Source organism: Leiobunum rupestre, chromosome 11 (assembly GCF_980474605.1).
Source record: "Leiobunum rupestre chromosome 11, qqLeiRupe1.1.hap1, whole genome shotgun sequence".
Taxonomy (NCBI): domain Eukaryota; kingdom Metazoa; phylum Arthropoda; class Arachnida; order Opiliones; family Sclerosomatidae; genus Leiobunum; species Leiobunum rupestre.
Window position 1 is genome coordinate 12,136,784 of NC_143394.1, and position 23,176 is coordinate 12,159,959.

General features: G+C 37.5%; 1 protein-coding gene across 2 annotated transcripts; it reads right to left on the bottom strand.

The window, feature by feature from the left end:
- Nucleotides 1–6,147: 6,147 nt before the first annotated feature.
- Nucleotides 6,148–7,953, bottom strand: LOC149921346 (non-homologous end-joining factor 1-like). 2 transcript variants are annotated; one of them, XM_090163101.1, is made up of 6 exons: nucleotides 7,722–7,953; nucleotides 7,457–7,654; nucleotides 6,871–7,065; nucleotides 6,721–6,808; nucleotides 6,563–6,654; nucleotides 6,148–6,496 (listed from the first exon to the last, which is right to left on the bottom strand). In XM_090163101.1, exons 1-6 carry the CDS (start codon nucleotides 7,914–7,916, stop codon nucleotides 6,410–6,412), a joined length of 855 nt encoding a protein of 284 aa, XP_090019227.1. In that variant the 5' UTR covers nucleotides 7,917–7,953; the 3' UTR covers nucleotides 6,148–6,409. The 2 variants fall into 2 exon arrangements, with proteins under 2 accessions (XP_090019227.1, XP_090019228.1); XM_090163102.1 differs by having other exon boundaries at nucleotides 6,150–6,496; nucleotides 7,457–7,782; nucleotides 7,839–7,903.
- Between the last annotated feature and the right edge of the window lie 15,223 nt (nucleotides 7,954–23,176).

Sequence of the window (23,176 nt, forward strand, 5' to 3'; positions counted from 1 at the left end):
ACGCCATTGACTAACTCGGAAAATAAACTTACCAGAAAATTAATCTAATTAGCTAACTATAAATCCTTCAATTATTTTCTTGATCATACTTAATGATGCCACTTTACTTTTGATTTTAGCAATATTGCCACTTTACTTTTGATTTTAGCAATATTGCCACTTTACTTTTCATTTTAGCAATATTGCCACCTTACTTTTCATTTTAGCAATATTGCCACTTTACTCGTGATTTTAGCAATAATGCCACTTTACTCATGATTTAGCAATTTTGCCACTTTACTTATGATTTTAGCAATATTGCCAATTTACCTTTGATATTAGCAATATTGCCACTTTACCTTTGATTTTAGCAATATTGCCACTTTACTTTTGATTTTAGCAATATTTCCACTTTACTCGTGATTTTAGCAATAATGCCACTTTACTCATGATTTTAGCAATATTGTCACTTTACTCATGATTTTAGCAATATTGCCACTTTACTCATGATTTAGCAATATTGCCACTTTACTTTTGATTTTAGCAATATTGCCACCTTACTTTTCATTTTAGCAATATTGCCACTTTACTCGTGATTTTAGCAATAATGCCACTTTACTCATGATTTAGCAATTTTGCCACTTTACTTATGATTTTAGCAATATTGCCAATTTACCTTTGATATTAGCAATATTGCCACTTTACCTTTGATTTTAGCAATATTGCCACTTTACTTTTGATTTTAGCAATATTTCCACTTTACTCGTGATTTTAGCAATAATGCCACTTTACTCATGATTTTAGCAATATTGTCACTTTACTCATGATTTTAGCAATATTGCAACTTTACTCATGATTTAGCAATATTGCCACTTTACTTTTCATTTTAGCAATATTGCCACTTTACTTTTCATTTTAGCAATATTGTCACTTTACTTTTCATTTTAGCAATATTGCCACCTTACTTTCCATTTTAGCAATATTGCCACTTTACTCGTGATTTTAGCAATAATGCCACTTTACTCATGATTTAGCAATTTTTCCACTTTACTTATGATTTTAGCAATATTGCCAATTTACCTTTGATATTAGCAATATTGCCACTTTACCTTTGATTTTAGCAATATTGCCACTTTACCTTTGATTTTAGCAATATTTCCACTTTACTCGTGATTTTAGCAATAATGCCACTTTACTCATGATTTTAGCAATATTGTCACTTTACTCATGATTTTAGCAATATTGCCACTTTACTCATGATTTAGCAATATTGCCACTGTACTTATGATTTTAGCAATAATCCCACTTTACTTATAATTTTAGCAATAATATTTTTAGCAATAATATTTTTGCTATCTATAAATACATCAATAACTTGCCGATCATACTTAATGAATTTAACAATATTATTATTTCTAACTTCTAAATCCTTCAATAATTTCTTGATCATACTTGATGATGCCCCTTTACTTATGGAATTAACAATATTAGTTTTGTTAACTACAAATCCTTCAATAATTTCCCGATCATTCTAATCTTTGTTACGTCACTTACGCATGTAGCAATATTATCTTAGCAAACTTTAAACCTTGGACCCAAACAGAAACGGCAAAATGTCTAATTTTGGCGAATAAAACTCAATTGACGTCGCAACAAGGAACTAATTAAAATGAAGGTGGCTGATCATCCAGTATCGTATTCTTCACGAGAGCGAATCTCGGGTACCGGTTTCTTCGAAAACTATATTCACTTCACGTTTAAAAATGCAACATTGACGAATTACAGAGCGGTTTCATTTGAATTTTTCGCGCTCATTTGATCTGGATTGAGTTCAACAATCTTATTAGAACCGTTCGCCTTAAAGCCAAAACGTCACAACAACCAATTTGCAGTTTTGCGGGATATTACTCTTCCAACGTTGTAAGCTATAATTTAAAAAAATTCCCCAATTTATTAGTATAGCTTATGTATTTAGTTGTATCCATGCTATTTTTCGATAAACAACGCTTCTAAATTGGCGACCATGACCAAAGCGACGAAATAATTTTACTCTATTTTCTATATTTCAAACAGTGTAGCATTACACGACAGAAAATACGCCTCTAATGCAAACAACCTATATGACGCAAAAATATTTCGCTTTCCCGAGCCAACTTAGTTGCCAAACACAGTTGGTCCGTCGAGTTGCTTCGTACTGGTCAATCAACAGAACTATTAACGCGTTTATTTTGGGAAAATTACGTCACAGTTAACAACGGCCGTTTTCGCCACAAAGCTTAAATTACATATATTTAAAATCATATTAATTTTGGTACTCTTCTTTTTGATTGAGCCCTAATAAACTGTAATATTAATATTACGCTTACGCCCCTTTATTAATTAATATGATCTGAATTTGTTGCGCTAGTAGGTGTATATTTGTCAGAATTGTCTTCGGCGGCTGGAGGAAACGTGGTTTTGGTAGTTGCACCATTTTCACATTAGGCGGGCGACGCGGAAAATGATGAACCGAGGCCTAACGCGCTTTCCATCAGAACCTAATTAATAACGAGTCAAAACAGGCCCCGGCGGCCACCATTCAGCGGAAAGGTGGAAATTTCTAACGAGAGCTGCTTATTAGAAAAATTACGACGTAAAAGTCGGATCGGCCAATCAGAGGACAGCCCGCGGGTTATTATTAAGCCCGATACATTAATTACAATATAATGATGTGTGAAATATAGCACCAGTCAACGTAACTTTCATACCGAAAGATCGGGGGAAGGGGGGTTTCCTATGCCACTTCCCCCCCCCTCCGAACGAGGTTGAATAAATATTTAAATATAGCTGTTCGGAAACTCGATAGATTTTTGCGTCCAGTGTATAGGGTGTTTGTACCAATTTCGAGCTACATAAATAATTAGGTAAAAACCCCATTTTACACCACTCTCCTTGATTTATGGCGGTATGTGCCAAGTCTCTATTCTCTTTTGTAGAAATATTTCACACAATAATTAAGTTCTTAGCGATCCAGTGGCGCAGAGTTTATATGAAATTTTGTAGAAACTAAACTGTCTTTTAAAGTAAAATTTAATAAAAGTTCTGCTACTACATGGAGGTTCATAAAATAAAATAAAAAATTTTGTCGGTAGCTTTCGGACCGCGGTCCTTCGTCAGTCGTTGTTACAAACCCACTAAAATTTACAAATATGTATTACATTTTATATTTTTTTTATCCAAAACAATATTATCCGATAAATCCATCACTAATCAACATTTTATAAAAATTATTTTTAACATTGAAAACCTCCCCAACCTTTCACGTTTATTTTACCCTCTTCCAAATTTAAATTTAATTTAAGTTATATCGACCATGGAACGAAATTTTAGTATTTATAATTAAACTGTATTTTATTTGCACTAGCAAAGTAATAATTGAAATGTGATAAAGAAAGAACTACATTTTTATTGAAGCTGCAAAGAAATCAACGGAAAATCTGGTAGCCCTGTTAAAATATTATAAACCGTCGGCGGCGACGGGGTCTACTTCGGCGCTTCGTGCGTAGTTTCAATTTTAATCATAATTGTCGCCACTTACCAACTACTTACTTAAATTGAATCTATGAAAAGCTGTTACAAAATTATCTGTGCACAACGGCCTAGAGATAAATAAATTCAAAAGTTGTGTTACTACATTTTCACACCTTTAGTTGAATAGTATTGAAGTAGATGGCGCTATATTTCCCAAGCCCGGAGCCTAAAAACGTGTCTTTTCTTATTACTCTAGCGTGTCCCTCTAGATTCTAAGTCCACCGAAGTTTATTAATTTCGTTTAAAAGAAAATGTTTAACAAAGGTAAATTAATTAACGCATCTGGCGAAATGCCCGCCTACCTTTTAGAGCGCTATTTATTTACATACGAACTCGTGGGCGCGGACAATTTAACATTTCGGCGAATACCGAAAGAGTAGGTTGAGCACGAATTACAGATTACATTATGTAGATAAAATGGAATGGCCTTTAAAAAACCAGCAATTTTAAGCAAAACCAAAAATCCGCGAGCTATTTTGTATTGAAAAATGACTCTTTAGAAGTGGCTGTGTTTAAGGCCGTACCCAACCTCGAAAGTCTTCAATTAAACAAGGCGCAATTTATTTTCAAAAATGAATAATGGTTGAAAAACGCGTCTAAAGAGAAATGGGCCTAAAGGGGATTTGCTCATTATTATATAACACTAGCCGCCAATAAAAAATTAGGCTTTTAAAGCCACAATGCTTATAATTTTAATGCGAATAAACCGCGGAATAAACACAGATTGAGAATATTCGCGACTGAAAACTATCGCTACGCCCCCTTTGGTTCGCCATTGAAACCTAGATAGGTAGCGGCTAAAGCAGACGTTATAAGTTTTACCTCATCGTTATTCGTAAATTTGACTTTATAAATAATAATACCAAAAGTAAATAGGGGGAGAAAGTCTGGCACTTGGGTCCAACCGCACGACGTCTTATTTGAGGGGTAAAATTTTTGGGCTTCGGAAATGACTTCCCCCTCGCCTCTTTACAGGGACACAAAGGTATCGGTTGTACTCCGCCACGATGAAAAATAGCTCTCTATAAAATACGTGAATATTAAATTCTTGCTTTCGATAATTTGGTTAATTTAGTTCCTAAATAAAGTAGATATATGATAGAAACTAAAATGCAACATTTAAAAAAAAATAACACGACTTTTGAAAAGAAATTAACCGTAGCTAGAAAAACGCTTACTTAAATCGTGGAGAGCGTGGCGCCATCTAAGGTCAGAGATCGGGACTAATTGGATGTTAAGGCTTAACAATTTGCAAGTTTAGCTGAAATAATAGATATAGCTACGAGCTTTTTTGTTTATTTTACAATTGATATAGTAATTATTAATTAAAATCAACCATTTTCCAAGGAAATTATGGTCAGCATTTGACCATAGACAGTATATATCCCTAAGGGGACGAGAAATCGCCTACCTTCCACTGCATTAACGTCGCTGTTTCTCTCACTGACGCTCTGTTATTGAAAGAGGGGGGGAAACACGTAAGCTTCTAAGCGCTTCAAATGACCTTGAAAGTTCCCGTTTTTAAAGTACGGCCGTCTTTATTCGGTTGGGGCCCTAGCATCGACACGAACTCTTGCAGCTGGCCGCAAAGCGACTGTGGTGGGGGTCTAAAAATCAGAGCGTATTCTCGTCCCCTTAGGGATATATACTGTCTATGATTTGACAGAGAGACTATTTGAAATCGCGAGGTGGTGACAGGGCTGCCAGTTAATAAAATTCAAAATTTTCATCTTGAGCCCGGACCGGAATACCACAAAATAATAATGCACTACTTCGCGCGTAATGTGCTTTCCTTATTGGTTAGAAATATCACGTGATCACTAGCTCTTTAAAAAGGGTGTCAAGCATGGTGGAAGGTAAAATCTAAAGGCAGTGATAGACTTTCTCCCCCTATTTACTTTTGATGCTACTTGCATTTTAATATCATTTTTGCATCGTTTGCTTATATTTTGATAAGTTTATTTAATAATTAACGTTCTTATGACTTTTTAATTTGTCTGTAGCAGACGCTAGATCATAGGCCCTACCTCGGAGAAGCTAGCGCCGCTACGCCACCTAGACTCGTTTCGGTCACGAATAAAAAAAAATCGATATAGTGGAATTTAGAACATGGTACTGTTCTTGCTGTGTCAGTAGTGTAGCCAGGATTTAGGTTTTGGGGGGATGCGCACACAAATGAAATAAAAAAAAAAACAATTATATGAACTACCATATCCCACGCCACTGCTTTTAATAAAAGTTAATATACAACCATAACTATCGTAAAAAAATGGGCGGCTTCTACATTTTGGCTCAAACCACGGACCATGCTCAAACCAAAGTCTATATTATTTTCAAATTTTATAACGATATGATTTAATCATAAACTGCAGAGGTATTTGGTCTGCGCAATTATGTAAATTGTTTAGCATTTGGCCATTTTACTGAAAGTTCAAAGTTTTGTTCCATTTTAATTTCTTATAAGACTGGTACCACCGCGATTTCTAACAGTACCAACATAATCAACCAAGGTTATTTAAATTTCGCGGTTGCAACGTCTATAGAGGGAAAACTGCGGCCATCTAGCGTTTAAAAAACAAAACACTTTAATTTAAATTAATTGAATTTATTCAACTTTAAATATAATGTAAGAAAATTATGTAGTTAATAAAATAATTATTCTTTAATGTTGATAAAACTTTATGAACTTTTTCGAGTTGAACCGTTCCAGTCCCAGAAATTCAATATTTGCCAAGTGGGAGCGGTTTAGGTCTTTCTTTTCGTAAAACAATAAATTGGTTCGCTTTTGTTGAAATTAACAGTATTGTTCCGGAACTTCGGTTTTAGCTAAGCAAAGGGGTTCGATACTCTCTCGCTCAATTTAGAACTTTATTTTTTTTTTCTTTTTGGTCTTATCCTGACTAGCTAACTCCCTTTTAAGGTCTTCTCTTCGTTGGCGTTCTAATTCCTATGAACAATTTGAAAATAATTTTTTGAATTGCATAAATTACTAGAAATCTGTTTTAATACGCACTGATTGATCAACTTCATTTTCAACAACGTTAGTCGTTAATGGTACAGGTTTATTTTCTGATACTAGCGTGTTGTCAACAGTTTCGATTTTATCTTTGTATAATGAAAAATAAATTTAATAACAAAACAATTCTTAAATTTTTTTCAGTTTCTACACACCTTCATATTTTAAATTTGCTTCAGCGAATTTGAAAAACTGACCACCTTCACCAAAAATTGACTTAACCGATGCAATTAGTGATATTTCCTACAAGAAATTATATTTACTCCGGACCTAAACTAGTATTGATTATGGTTTCAGTGGCATACCGATTGTGTATCCTCAGATATTGATAAACTGGTAAATTTATCAGTTTCTAAATATTTGCGGGAAACTTTAGCACCCTGAATTTTTAAATCCTCCAATTCTCTGTCTTTCTTTTCAATTATAGAAGTCAGAATTTTATTTTGTGCTAATAAAACAGACACAGTTCCAAGTAAAGGAATGACCAAAAGGTCGCGCATCTGTAGATAATAAGTGTTACTCCTTCATGTTACCAGATTTGTTGTATACAAAACTATAGATTAATTAAAGCTAATGGATGTTCCACAGTTTCAAATTAAAATTTTATGCTAACACTAATAGGGTGTTTTTTTTTAATAAAAGTTAGTGGGGTAGACAGAGGGATCACCTGCAGTCCTTGAATAAACAATTTTTTTTGTGTCACCCCTCTGAACCAAAATCTTTCCAATGGCACTGAGTAAATTTTATCATTCTCATACCAAATTTATTTTACTGGGATAACGGATATAGAGAACTGTGTATACCTTGTTTGCCTCTCACTTATATTCGTGGAAAAATTACAGCCTGTGAAATATCACTTTAGCATTAACCAATTCATGGCATAATTATTACCATTAACTCATCCCCTCGTTTAGCATGGAATTCCCAATTAAACGGAAAGCCACTAGCAACTGTCATTTTAATTTTAAGGCTTATAACCTCATCATTTTGGGTCAATATCTCAGAGCCGCCAATATTTTCGATACCGCTAGCGATACTGATCTGTTGCACTAGGTATTTTGCGGTAATTTCCAAACTAGGATTTAAAACCTGGGATTTTTCATCAAAATAGTTTGAAATACGCATGGCAAAACTGAAACTGTTGACCAAGGCTTACGTTACATCTGGTTTTCAAGTCATTCTCCTTTAGAGTTTCGTAGTAAATACGGGTTAAATCACTAATGAAGAAACTAAAAGAATTATTCCTACCTAAACTACGTTTAACTATGTAAACCTTTTCGTTTAAAACAACCGGCGAAAAATGAGTTTCATTTGAGGCACAAGAAGCCGCTATCATTATCGTCTCGGCCATCTTAGAAACATGGACTAATTAACAACAGGGACGGTCCAGCCCGGGGAAAAAGTAAAAAGAACAAGCATCGACGCACTCTAGCGGTACTCGCGGGCATAACAGGAAATGCTTGTATAGGCTGGTGATTCAAAATAGGCGGGGGGAGTAAAATAGGGCAAGAAGCTTCCTTGGAATGCTTGGAATTTAAAATTTTAACCACGAGATTACCATGCGGTGCTAATATTTTAGTCTTTTAAATGAATCGTCGTAAAAATTTAGAATGTCGAGCTTTTTCAATCGTACAAATAGTAAAATATTCTGCTTACCGTCTGAAAGCAATTCCCAAATTTGTTACGGTAATTATTATTATTCATAAATATAAATGATTGTACAAAGGCTTAATAGTTGTTTACCTTTTTTTTGATGATGAATAATTTGAAAATTCAAATCACAACCGCTAAAACCGTTAAAAATCTGTTTCCTGTTTATGACGTTTGAATCACCAGGTTAAAAAATATTTGCCTGGCAACGCTGCTGAACGAGTTAACACTTTTATTTGGGGTCTTTATAGGGAAATGTTATAGATCTGGGCCGTCCCTGTTGTTAATTAGTCCATGTTAGAAATAAGCAGTATTCTGCAGTAAGCCATAGAGATAGAAAAGAAATAGAGGCACTATTGTATCTGGCGAAGTTGACCGCGAGTGCCGACCCCCTTTTCGCCAATGTAGGAAGCCATGAGATGGGCAGATTACGTGGCGCCATCGACGCGCGGTGAAATGAAATACATTATGAATTTTGGAAAATCAACTGTCACAACTGTCATTTGATGTAAACAAAGAAAGGATAGATGGCGTTGCAAATTCTGCCCATCTCCGCTTTCATACATGCGTGGGGGGGGGGGGATGAATTTTCTCGGACAAAAACAGGGGTGCCTTAACCATAGAAATCGGATAACAAACTAGAACGCTTAATCGAATGGCTGACAAGGTACCGATTAGATTCTTGGCTAAAACGACAGTAACGCCATCTGCGCTGCCTCACGCGTAACTTGGTTAAAAGTTTTCCCCCACCCCATTGAAATTAATGTAAAGTTGGCTATAATTAAACGTTAATTAACCTACCAAATGATATAAGAAATATTCCACTGACAATTTTTCCCGTTTATATGAACTTAAATGTAATATAAAATCGTCTTGAAAAATCGCTTATCGCTTTACAACATTCAAAAATAATATTTTTCCCGCACCATGTATATAACCGAACATCCGCTCGTCTAGGTAAAGTTTGTGTTGTTAACACGCGTATTAGAAAGCAAAATAATATTTTAGAAAGTAGGTTGTAATTCCGAACGATATTAATACTTTTCACGAATTTTGTTTCATAACTTTTCATCCATTGGTTCGTTCAGAATGTATCTTTAAAGTAGACGAAAATTTTAAGGCGCTGAATCTTTCCCAGTCTTAAAAAGCCTCGGTTTAATCTACTGCGTATTTTGAAACTGAAAAACCTGATTACTTAAAATTTTCGTCTACTTTAAAGAATAATTCTGAACGAACCAATGGATGAAAAGTTATGAAACTAGCTTTTAAATAAACCTTGAAACTTATTTAAAGTTATATTTATAATTCAATGATGACCAAATTCGCGAAAAGTATTAATATCGTTCCGAATTACAACCTACTTTCTAAAATCTCATTTTGCTTTCTAATACGCGCGTTGACAACGCAAACTTTACCTAGACGAGCAGATGTTCGATTATCTACATGGCGCATTAAAAATATTATTTTTGAATGTTATAAAGCAATAAACGATTTTTCAAGACGATTTTATATTACATTTCAGTTCATATAAACGGGAAAATTTGTATGTTGAATATTTCTTATATCATTTGGTAGGTTGATTCGCTCGCGTTCTACATGTCGAACAGTCTCATCGGTGTTGTGTTTTCTTTTCAAAGCATTGATACTGGTCTTTTGGATTTATTCTTTACGGCAATCAATATGAACTTAAATTGAAGTAACCCATTATTCCGACTTTCCTATCATTTTGTCTCACACAATCTTCTCAATAGCTTCATTTTCAAGCGATTTATTGCAAAAATAACAAGAGTTAGCTGGGTGGTAAATTTTAAACGCGGTTACATGAAGAGCGGCGGATGAGTTTTAAGTCAACGAAGGCGCAAAATTGTAAGACGCGTTTCGGGTACAACGTTAAAACCGCGAATACGACACAACGATTGCTCGTATGTAAAATATTCATAGAACATTTTTTGTGGGAAATAGCCGGACCCTAATGTTCATAATAGTGTTTATAGCCGTACATACAATACTAACGTAGATATTCGCGATAAACCATTACTGAGCACCGGTTTCCCCCATAACCATTGCTCGTAAAACAAACTATTTCTAACAGTAACCTGTGAAAAGATAGGTTTTTGTTTGAGTAATTACTCATGAAATATTTAATTACGGAATTTTGAACCATTCTTCATTTTTTATTAAAAAAAAATAGCTTTCTATGATTTGAAAGAAACGAGTTTTCCAGTGCGTTCTTAGCGATTGGAAATTATGGTAAAAAGAAAACTATTTCTAACACTAACCTGTGAAAAGATATGTTTTCTTTTGAGTATGTACTCTTACACGATTTGATTACGCAATTTTGAGCCATTCTTCAACTTTAATTAAACATAAGTCACTTTAAAGATTAAAAAAAAAACGCGTTAGCGTCGAGCTAAAGTCGGTCATTTAATCTTAGGCGAAATGGAGTGTTAGTTCACCAGTTTGGCACCGATGGCGTAACTTTCGTTGCAAGCCAAACGAAAAGCATGGACCAAAGGCAGGGTTTTTTAAAAGTTCTAATCGGAACCCACGACAAAATTTCAAAAATCGTTCTAGTTTGTTATCCGATTTCTATGGCCTTAATCTTCCCCCTATTTCTTTTCTATCTCTATGCAGTAAGCGAATACTATTAGCTCTTTGCTATTAGCCTGCCCCCTACATTTTACTCTACCACGGCCAACTTCGACACTCGCGCAAGGGTTGGCAAGATTTCGGAAACTTCTCAATTTCTTCGTAAAGCTTTTCCGCGCTAATTATTGCTCTTTTTGTATATATCTGATGTGTTTCTCTTTGAGCGCGTTTGTTTTTTTTTGTGTGTGTGTGTGTGTGTGTTTGTGTTTTTTTTTTGGCTGGGTAATTTTTCTCCCTGTGCGCCTAGTGTGAAGGTCTTGGCGCTACTTGTTATTCTGTCCCCCCCCCCATAGCGGCCAACCCATTCATTGAAGTTTCTATGTTAACCTACGAACAAAAATATCTTTTGGCGTTGAACGCAACTAGCGGAAAATTATTTTTAGAATAGTTTTTGCATTGGGTCGCCAATAGTTTATAGCATGGTTTATAGCGGGAAAATAAATTTCATCAATAACCCAACAATATATATCCCTTCTACGTAATTGTACAGAACTGGTACTCAAGTGTCTAAGACTAGATTTGTCTTAGTTCATCGTGATTGAAAAATAAACCAAAACACACTTACACTTAAGTAAATATCATAAATTATACTGAGTAATTTTAACTAAATTCAAACTACCTAACTATAAACTGTCTTAATTAACAGCTGAGAGCGGTTCGCTACTAATTACTTCCAATCTACTTAATTAGCCTCACAGGTTGAGTTGATAATTTCAAGGGTATAATTAGGTTATTCCAATTCAAAAAATAATAACAATCAATTTTATCTTACAGCTGACTTGAGTTAGTTCACAATTACTTTAACACTTTCAGTCTTAAACGCGCACTGTTCATACACTTAAGTCCTTTCACTCACGTTCCAAACGCGAAACACAATTTAACTCTTTTCTTGACCGAAGACCGAACATACTAATTAAAACCGCAAAGTTACCTCATAACTTTTGACCGACACCAGGACCCCGTCCTGTAGTAGTTCGTCTGACAGCCAAGAACTAAGAAAGACTATATCTTCTTTATTGACGGCAACGGCCTTATATACTTTTATTTTGTGTTTTTTTGACCCGTCGAGATTTGACTAAAGTTCGAAAAATTGAAGAGATTTAATTTTTTACCCGGTTTGATTGATAGTTCTCCACACGGTGGCGCTATATTGTTACTTTGATATAGTTTCCGCGAGAGTTTCGAATAATTATCCTTTTTCTTAGCGTTATTAAAAGGTAACAATGAACTACTTTTTGTGTTTTAACGAAATTTTGTTAAGAATTTAACAAAAATTTAAAACAAAACAAAAAACCGTACCAAAGAATAAACAAACAAAATTAAATAAACAATATATACAGATATTGTATTAATCCGTTTAGTAAAAAAACCCGCCTTATCATAATGGTTCCTTTACTTAAGATTTTCCCTAAGGAAGTCAATGGCTCGGCGATGAACTATCCGCATTGTTACAATGCGACCCGAGTTCAATTCCTGATCACGATCAAATTTTATATTAATATACTAAAATATTTAATTAAATATAAGATTAATATAATTTATAAATATTTTATTAAATATAAGATTAATATAATTTATAAATATTTTATTAAATATAAGATTAATATAATTTATAAATATTTTATTAAATATAAGATTAATATAATTTATAAATATTTAATTAAACATAAGATTAATATAATTTATAAATATTTAATTAAATATAAGATTAATATAATTTATAAATATTTAATTAAATATAAGATTAATATAATTTATAAATATTTAATTAAATATAAGATTAATATAATTTATAAATATTTAATTAAATATAAGATTAATATAATTTATAAATATTTAAAATGATGTAGAATAAATTATAGTACCTAACGTTATAACTTTGTAAAGGACATTCGCCAAAGCTGGTTCGATTCCCGGCCGGCGCCAAAAAATCGCAAATTGATACTAAGACGAATACCGTGTACAATTGGTGGAAACTCTGCCATTGGACGTCGAGTGGTTGCATAACACTCAGAACTCGGTCCGTCCCAAAGTCATTAAGAAGAAGTTGGAGAGAAAACGCCCATACAAACACAACAAACTCAACACCCACAACCGTCATAACACGAACTCAACATCCACAACAATCATAACACAAACTCAACATCCACAACCTACACATAAACATTACAATAACGAAATATCCAATCAAACTGAATTAAAACTGTCGCGACGGTGAACGTTGACGAAAAAACCGAGTGGTAAGACACTCTGCGAACTCGGTGTACACTGACAGTGCTAAATGGAACTCGCGAACTCTTGAAAATCCGTACCCTTAACAGTGCTAAATGCACGAACTCGGTGTACAAGTTATCTGAGAGTGTCTTACCCCTCGAAAAAAAACACCAACCAAACCCAAATCAATCCGTTAACGGTCACCGTCACACGGTGGTTTTGCCAACCCTTCGAGAAACTGCGTACGCAATGATTAACCTTTGCCCCGAAAATGCGAACGCGTTCGCACGCCTGACAGACAGACCCACAGACAGACACGGTGATTGTATAGGAGAGGTAAAAACGTTACCTGGTTAAAAGGAAACACTTGTTGCATACCGTACTGCAAAAGTAATACGTTTAGTTCTAAAGGAATTAGTTTTCATCTTTTTCCGAAAGATAATTTTATACGAAATGAGAAGCCTTAAAATTGCCCGGTAATATAAAAATATTCCGTATAATTTTTATTATTTATACCATAAGAGGATGATAATAATAATAATATTATCTTCTTATACTTAGTTTTAGTAACATTATATATTTCACATTAAAATATATTATCGAAAATTAACATTAGTAGTAGTTCCTTATACACGTGAGCCGACGCATTTCTTATCTGACGCAAAATTATCATGAGGGCAAAAACGCGTCTCCATTTGGCTTATATATGACTTTTTGGCTAGCGATTCTAACCGTTTAACCGACCGACCGGAAATAGTTCCTTCCCAGATGAATTTGGAGAGTGGAGTAAAAACCGAGTATCTTTTATTGAAGCGTCCATTGGGAATAGTACCGCTAGAATGACAAAGGCGCATTCCGGATCCGTGGTTTCGCAAAGCAATTTCTGAAATTTCGAGTCGGCGCATATAAGAAATGTATAGAAAGGTCTAGATAAATTTCGGGGTGTCTAAGCCTAACATAAAATACGGAATTGACACCTAGCAGACACCGAGGAAGGCACGGGACCAAGAGTGCGAGCTCTCTTAGCATATTTCGGGCTACGTTCAGCGGGACTCAGCGGACTCAGCGCTGAGCTCAACGGTCAGCGGTTTTTTGCTGAACGGGTTTTTTGACTTCCGGTTTTGACGTCACGTTGATCATCGGAGACTCAGCGGTTACATCGGCTATTCCCAATTCAATGGGGCAGACTTTTTCAGATCTGTATTTATTTATTTAAAGATTAGGGCGTGTGGGACAGCACAGTCCACTCGTCCAAAGATAACTTAAACTCATACCCTAGATTCGAATACTGAGAGCTTTCCCATTGACGGTTTTGTTACAAAGCGTTTACCCTTTTCCGGCACGTGACCTCAGAAAAATCGGGCTCCATCGGTTGCGGTAAGGCGCAAGCCATGGAGAGAATTTTTTCTGAGTTCCAGCGGGAAGTGGGTAAACGCTATCGGCAACGCGCGAGAGAGTGATTTCGAATCTAGGGTACGAGTTTAAATTATCTTTTCCTCGTCCAATCAGGGGTGAGATCTGTGTCAAAGCTACGCCAATTATTATTATTATTATTATTATTAATGAGTGGGGAGAAGGTCAAGAGATGTTCCCATTCATGCACTTCGACCACTGTGCAACCAAAGATATTAAAACTTAAAAAGTCCAATATCCGACACAAAACGGAGAATCCGCTTGGCCGGCAATATACTCGAACCTTTGGGCCGCGTAATAATCGTACCTAAAAAGTACATGAGAGGAAGTTTCATCCTCAACCTGATAAGCCCTACAGATTGGATCATCATTGATTCCAATCAAGTAAGGATGTCTGTTAGTAGGCCAATGACCAACCTGGTATTGGACTTGGAGAGCGAGAGCAACCATTTTGCTTTCTGCCTGGAGGGGCCCGAAATAAACTTTTTAGCCTGCCTTTGGCCATCCATCTAATAATAATAATAATAATAATAATCAGCTAGGCTAATACCCAAGGCACCACCTTAGGCCTAAGTCATCATGCGACCTTTGAAGCCTTAATTCAGGTGGCCGGGTTATAATGCGTAGGAGGGTGGTGGCAAGCCCTGCATGCCACGAGATCGAGCCAACAGCTCCCTACACTAACTATTACCGTTAACCTAAGCAAGTTTTTATGGAAGGGGAAACCGAAGATCTCGGGGGAAAACCCCTTTAACCAGCGGGGAGAGAACTTGCAAACTCAACGCAGAAGGAGTTGTTCTGAGTTTTCACCCAGTGCCAAAAGCTGGGATCGAACCCGGCTCCTCTTGCTGCGAGGCGAAAGTGCTAACCACTCCGCCACCCCACCTCAAAGCTTGAGTTGAAGGTTAATTTTCATTAACTTGGCCGTGCTGGAAATATCAGAGATATTCTCTCAGAAATTATTCCACTAGTCCCTCTTGGCTTCGCGGATGGCCTTATGGTAGGCAGTGAGGGTATGCTTATAAGCAGCACAATCACCCGACCTTTTAGTTTCTTTGCGAAGTCTATCAATCTCATGGTTCCACCAAGGAACTAACCTTGACTGGTTGGTATTCACCGGACAATTGCGGTGGCAGGAGTCGATAACGGCGTGTTGCATGCGATCAACAGCCAAATCGAAATCCAACACCGATGACAGCCTAGGCTTATCATAATTCAGGTGTAGAAACTGTAGATTTAAATCTTCCCTATAACCAGACCAATTTGTTCACCTGGGATTAGGAAGTTCGGTGTTTACCTGAATGGGAGGGTTACGTTTAGAAAGCGACGGGACACTCGTGGCGGAAGTATAACAACCACCCGTTGGGGAAATTGGTGGTCGTCCGCACAAGGCCCACCACATTATCTGTCTTCCAGGCGCCACTAGCCCCGGCTTTCATTGAATCCTTCTATATAAAATTTTCAGTGGAGCGTTTGCCATCTAGCGTCAATCATTAAAACTATTTTTAGATATAGTTTATTTAAGGCCGTGGCAATTTAGACCCTCAGCCCATTCGTTCGTAGTGCGAGCCTACAGCTACCTACAATCACTATTACCGTTACCATATGTAACATAATTACTCATAAGTATGCCACTAGCAGCTTTATTTCTTCACTAACGGTTTAATTCACAGATATTGCGTCTTCCGTATCCTACGTAATATTTGACGTCTTATATGATAAACAATCAGAGTGCCCTATATGTGAGCAGTCCAGTGCAATTTATAGTGAAATTCTTCACCAATTATTGCATGGCGGTCGCTATTCAGCATACATCTTTTACGCTTATATGATGTCATATTTGACGTCATCGAATCTCAAATGCTGACTATGCCATCGCACAATTAGCTCAACGTCTGATAAACCGACGGCCATTATTTTAGTAAACAAACCAGTTTGGAGTCTTTGCAGATTCTTTTGAGCCTAGGCCTAACTCTTCTAGGCTTGGTATGAGTTTTAAAGTGGAATATCCCACTTCAACGAATTGTTCCATTTTTGGAAAGCGATTTTTTCCCCAACCTTTTCTTTTTCTAAACTACTCATTATTTAACTTAATCCGCACAAACCGAGCGAGTTTATAAATTTCAATAAAGCTACATTGGGCTGACTAAAATTTCGACACCAAAAATTCCTTCTCAATTTAGAGGTTTTCCATTGGCTTAAATACACATGTTAATAGCCAATAGTGTGATTCCCAAAATTACTAGGATGTATAAAAAGGTTAAAATCTAACGTAGTCCACCTTTATACTGGTTCGTGGTGAAACAAACCGTTACTGAAGATTTTAGAATGAAATAAAGGTACGGTGGCATACTTATGAATAATTATGTTACATATGCCGTTACCTTCTACAAGTTTTTATGGAAAGGGGAAAAATACAGATAATTATTGGCCTGGTCTGCTATCACGAGGTGAGACAAAAAAGGAGCTATTCGGTTTACACATATTTTTTCCCGACACCAGTTTGGCCGTTTAAAGGACAATAAGGGTAGTGTGGGGGAGACTACGTGGCAGAAGCTGCTCAAACGACACCGTGACACTGTGGCAGGATTTAAAAATTTCCAAATCCCAAATTGGCAAATATCGGACTGCTCCTCGATCAGAGTCACGGTGCAGTTTTAGCAGATTCTGCCATTTAATTTACACAACACCACTTGTACTGCCCTTAAACTTGGCTGTATACTTTAACCATCGATGGTAGGACAGTTTCGTCACAGCTAGGTTTGAGGATGGATATGATCATTCATATTCTTATGTCACCGACCGACGTACGAATACCGACCGGGAAAACAAGCCTGGTATTATACCCTATTCCAGTTCATCCCCTTCTCTAACCGCAAGTGGAGGGCTATGTTGAAGATATGACAATTTCAATACAGGAAAAGGTACGGCATAGCTACCCTGGATAATCTTTGAGATGTTGCTTAAATTGGAATGCTGGCTGCTGCAGTACGTTTGTCCAGAAACGTTTTAAGAATTCAGTTCAACTATCGCAATGCGAAGTAGTTAGAAATCGACTGCAGCGACATAGACCTATACCTAGCGCAATTTGAATGGAGCCTTTACTTATCAACGATATAATTATTTAACAAAATTATTAAAGGCCCTCATTTGACCTTTTACTATTTTATGAGATTTAAAAATAAAATAGTAAAAAGTCAAATGAAGAATAACTATATAGTCTTTACTGGTAGATTAGATTTGTTGTTTCGTTAAATTTAATGTTAATATTAAGTATAGCAATATACTCTTAATATAATAGTATTAATAAGAATGTTTTTTCCTCCCTATATCCCTTTTGCTTAGGGGGTTTGAGATATAGTTTTGAATGAAATAAATCATTAGGTTACCTATATTTTGCTTTCAAAGCAAATTGCTTTTACTTAGCTAAATGATTAGTTTAGTCTATTATCTTGAATTTTTATAGCTAGAGGGTTTAATAAGAAGTAGGCGAAGTACGCGATTGTAAAAATTTGTCCTAAATTGAGGTAAGGTTCTTCAATTGAGGAGGCTCCAATTCATGTTAATAGAATAACTAGGGTAAGAAAACTTCAGAATATAATTTGGTTTAACAGGTAGAATTGAAGCCCTTGAAAGTTTCTTTTTCTTAGAGGAAGTGTCAATAAAATTAAGATTGAAGAGATTAAAGCTAGAACGCCCCCAATTTATTACGAATTGAGCGTAAAATAGTGTAAGCAAACAAAAAATATCATTCAGGTTGGATATGGGGAGGTGTGACAAGAGGGTTAGCTTGATTAAAGTTTTCTGGGTCATTGAAGAAATTTGGGTCAACAAGGATGATTATAATAAAAATTGAGAGTGTAATTGTATAGCCTAAAATATCCTTAATTGAAAAATAAGGGTGGAATGGAATTTTGTCTAAATTTCTATTTAGTCCTAATGAGTTATTGGAACCTTTTTGGTGTAGGAATACAACTCGGGTCATCCACAAAATTTTCAAATGTTGTCGGAAATAGCAACATTAATAGCTCTGCCCTACCAAATTAAACAATTTGAGCAAAGATAATATTGACATCTGTTGAAGTTTTATAGCAGCAGCGCTTCGCAGTGATGAACAAGAACTCGAGTAATCAATTAAACCAGTTTATCGTTAACTCGAGTTCTTGTTCATCAATGCGAAGCGCTGCTGCTATAAAACTTCAACAGGTTATGGGCCCAGCACGCTTCCACTGCGCCACACTATTGTCTATGATGATTAACTGAAGTCAAGTCTTTAGTATCCTGGTTACCCGTCTTCATCGTATCCTGTTTCACAGCATTCTAATTCCTGCCACGATGGATGGTCTTCTACGCCATGACGTCGAGAAGCTACCTGGTCCAGAGAATTGGCGAAGCTGGAAAAGACAAGTCTGTGACGTCTTGACGATACGAAGCGACTACAACATTGTCAACGGAAGTCGTACGGAAACAGTACGAACCGATGAGGCAGCGTTTTCTGCAGCCCTAGAGAAATACCAAGTTGCGTTCAGTACAGTCCGTACTGGCATCTGGTCAGCGTTATCCCGGAAGGTCCAGAACATGATTGCTGATTGTGAAACACCAAGGGAAATGTGGTGTTAACTATTGGAAATTTTTGAACAAAAGTCGTCCAGCCAGCTCCGGAAATTACTCGCCCAATTGATAAAAACGACGAAAACTCCTGAAGATGACATGGCCGCCCATCTTGCACAAATGCGTTCCCTATGGTCAGACATCCTGACGACAGCGAAGATGGAAAAGGACGTTTCATTTGATGACTGTATTCTGATCGCCTGTATTTTTGAGTCATTACCTCAAGACGAATACCGAGAGTTTGGTATGCTCTGGAATACATTGCCCAAAGAAAAGCAGACTGTCACTGAGTTGGAGCGCCTACTGATTGGCCGTTCAACACGTTATGGAAACGTCTTTGAAGAGTCATCTGGTCTTCTAGCTCGTCGAGATGGTATAGAAGAAATGTCATTAGCACTGGCAACAGCTCAAAAGGAAATCGGCCGAGATGTTTCAAATGCAAGAAGTTAGGACATCTCTCGATAGACTGCACAGGAGGGAAGAAACCATCCTGAAATCTAAGAAGCAACACTGGCGCCGACAACGGTGGTAGTCTTTATGCGGCAAATGGCCTTGTTGCTCATACTACGGCAGACACATCACCAATGACGCTACGAAGTTCATTCAGTTCAGGAGGTTTGACAGTCCAGCCACTCTACAAGTTGGGAACAAAGCTCAGATGACAGCGGACGGCGAGGGTGACATTCGCGTACGTTTTAATGTCGGAAAGTCCGTTCGTCACGAGATTATCCACAACGTTTGGCACATCAGCGGTTTTGCATGCAACGTATTTTCTCTAAAAAGCGCCATGAAACGAAACACCAACTTGGAATTTCAAGCCACTGCGTCCTCCTGCGGCCTTTATGAGAAAATAAAGGGAAGAAAGCATTTACGTCTTCCTGGGAAAGTCGAGTCACTGTTCCGGGTGGATATGACTGTGGAGCAGCCATCGAGTTCCTTATATCTTGCCACTGGTCGAAGGAACGAGAAAAAGGGGGACCTCCAAGTCTGGCACGAAAGATTGGGCCATCAAGATAAACGACATGTAGTGGCTACTCTGAAGAAACTCGGTTACGAGATTATCAATCAGGAGACTGATAAGCTATGCGAAGGATGTATCTTTGGAAAAATGACTCGTCACAGCTTTGGCACTCGGTTAGATAAAGCCACGAAGCCAGGAGAACGAATTCATTCAGAACTCTGGCGACCACCACCGACTCCATCAATGAAGGGCAAGCTCTACTATCTTCTCAAAGCTGTGGGCTGAAGTTGTCAACACGACGACGTATATTATAAATCGCACAGCCCCAACTCGCATCAAAGGGAAGACACCGTACGAACTATCGATTGGAAAGCTGAATCCTTTTTGGAACCGATGGTTACGTTCATGTGCTAAAGGAGAAGCGAAGGAAGCTGTCTAAGAAAGCTTTGAAAGGCATTCTCGTTGGTTATGAAGATAACATGGATGGATATCGAGTCTACGTTCCAGAGCTAAATGACGTCATCCGATCTAGAGATGTCAAGTTCGATCCTGAGAAGTGTATACTCGAAACTAAACCTGGAGAATGTATGGATATCTCTAGTCAGGGAGAGCATGCAGAGTTCCGACGATTCGGATTCCGAAGACGTGACATCCGGATCCGTCGAATCACCCACTGCAGTCACCGGTCCTGTCCTTCGAGATCGTTCAAAACTGAGATAGGGCACACACTTGCTGTACCTGCATGCCTGTAGACAAAGTTTTCCTGATCGGTGACGATCCTCCAAAGACAGCCGAAGCCGCTCGTTCAAGTGCCGAATCCATGAAATGGCAAACGGCGATGTCTGAAGAGCTCTCTTCCATGAAGGAACACCAATTCTACCAATTGGTTAATCCTCCCCCGGGCCGGAAAATCATTGGAAATAGATGGATCTTTCGGACAAAGACAAACGAAGACGGTACGATTTCCAAGTATAAGGCCAGACTCGTAGCCAAGGGATATGCACAGCGAGAAGGGATCGATTATGAAGAGACTTTCGCTCCAGTTGCCCGTTTTGAGACCCTGAGAATATTCGTCAGTATCGTTGCTCAGAAGAAATTATATTTAAAGCAATTTGATGTAAGGACAGCCTTTCTTCATGGAAATTTGTCCGAGGAGATATACACGCGCCAACCAGAAGGTTTTGATGATTGTAGCGGCAAAGTCTGGAGACTTAAAAAGAGTCTGTACGGACTTAAACAATCACTACGCTGCTGAACGAGCGAATTGATCGAGTTCTACGAAATTTCGGCTTCAGACATGCTAATGGTGATCATTGCCTCTACGTTTTTTCGTATGGAAGGACATTGCTTATCCTAATCCTCTACGTCGACAATGGTCTCATTACCGGAACTACAGATACAGATACAGATGTTGATGCTTTCCTCCGTCGCTTCACTGATGAATTCGAGATTACCACCGGAGCTGCCTCAACCTATCTTGGTCTCAAGATCGACTTCACGGAAGATGGCTCAAATTTCCTTCATCAGAGCGCCTATCTCGAGAAGGTCTTGAAAAATATAATAATAATTTTATTAGTCAGGAAAAGAAAGTGAAATACACTTATTGAGCCCTGAAACACGAAATATACAAACAAGAGAAAACAATATGAAGGAAAGTGACATAAAATAATTATGGGTATACGGCAGATAGAAGATTATATATATATATATATATATATATACACATTTTTGTTTTTGTATTTATTTACCAGCCACAAAACTTATCAAGGCGGGTCTTGAACGCTGAGGCTGAGGATTTAACCTTCACAATTGTCGGGAGCTGATTCTAATCATTTACAACCCCTTTGAGTGAAAAACACACGGCGTTGCGCGCTATTACAGCGCTTTTTGACAATTGTGGGGGCTTTGCACCCAGACCATTTGACCTAAAAAAACTCGTTATATTGGACATTGTAGAGACCATGAATAATTTTGAACGTCTCAATGAGATCATTAAATTTAAGCGTTTAAGGCGCTCTTCGTAAGAAAGAGTACGCATGCCATTAACCAATTTCGTGGCTTTTTTGTACTCTCTCGATATGCTCAATATCTTGGACTAGATGGGGCGACTAAATACTCAAGCAGTATTCGAGATGAGGGCGAATATATACATTGTGCAAAATTGTAAACGACTTAACACTGAAATGCGAAAAGGAACGGCGTAGTAAATAAAGAGCGCGCATACCACGAGCAGCGGCAGCACGACTATGAATAGCTCCAAACATACGGCCACTGAGCATAACCCCAAGATCACGGGCTACAGTTCGAGCCTCAATTAGCCTACCACCCAAATGGTACCCGAAACAGGGGTTTTTATCCCCACAATGCAGTACCATTGACTTAGAGGCGTTGAAACCCACGCTATTGGAAGACACCCATTGCTCAAGAGCTTGGATGTCATCCTGTAGGGACTTGGAGTCACCCAGTGACGAAATGTTGCGTCCTATTTTGTTGTCGTCTGCAAATAGTTTCAGAAAAGACTCCTTGACAACTAGGGGCATGTCATTGATGAAGATGACAAAGAGAGTTGAACCCAAAACCGAACCATGGGGGACACCGCTAGTCACCTCACACCAAGAAGAACGCGCACCCCCCAAAACAACCCGCTGAGAGCGACCAGTCAAGAATTCAGAAATCCAATTTACAATCGTAGAGGGGACCTCTAAAAGCTCCAGATTACGAATAAGTAGAGAATGTGGCACCAAGTCGAAAGCTTTCTGCGGGTCCAAATAAATTAAATCAAACGAGTCACCACCATCAAGACATCGAGTGACCTCCTCAAGAGTGGACAACATATTAGTGAAACAAGATCGCCGTAACAGGAAACCATGTTGATCTTTAGAGAAGAACGATCGACTCTCGAGGAAAGACACCAAAGTATCTCGAACATTTGTCTCCAAATGCTTAAAAGGGTGAGACTTATGCCTCTAAAATTATCATAGGCACAGGAGCCAGGGGAAAGCAGTGATGTTCGCCTGTTTCCACAACCCAGGAAATCTACCCAGGGAGATAGAGTGCGTATAAATCAAGAGTAAAGGCGAGGCTAAAATCGAAGGGCCCTCGCGTAACAGCCG

Bases quoted from the DNA above. Each gene is read 5' to 3' on its own strand.
- LOC149921346 (XM_090163101.1), bottom strand. From the start codon at position 7,916: ATGGCCGAGACGATAATGATAGCGGCTTCTTGTGCCTCAAATGAAACT. The intron at 7,655-7,721 runs GTAAGCCTTGGT...GAAAAATCCCAG, and splicing joins ACTTGAAAACCAGATGTAAC to GTTTTAAATCCTAGTTTGGA. The intron at 7,066-7,456 runs GTAATAATTATG...TATTATCTACAG, and splicing joins AACGAGGGGATGAGTTAATG to ATGCGCGACCTTTTGGTCAT.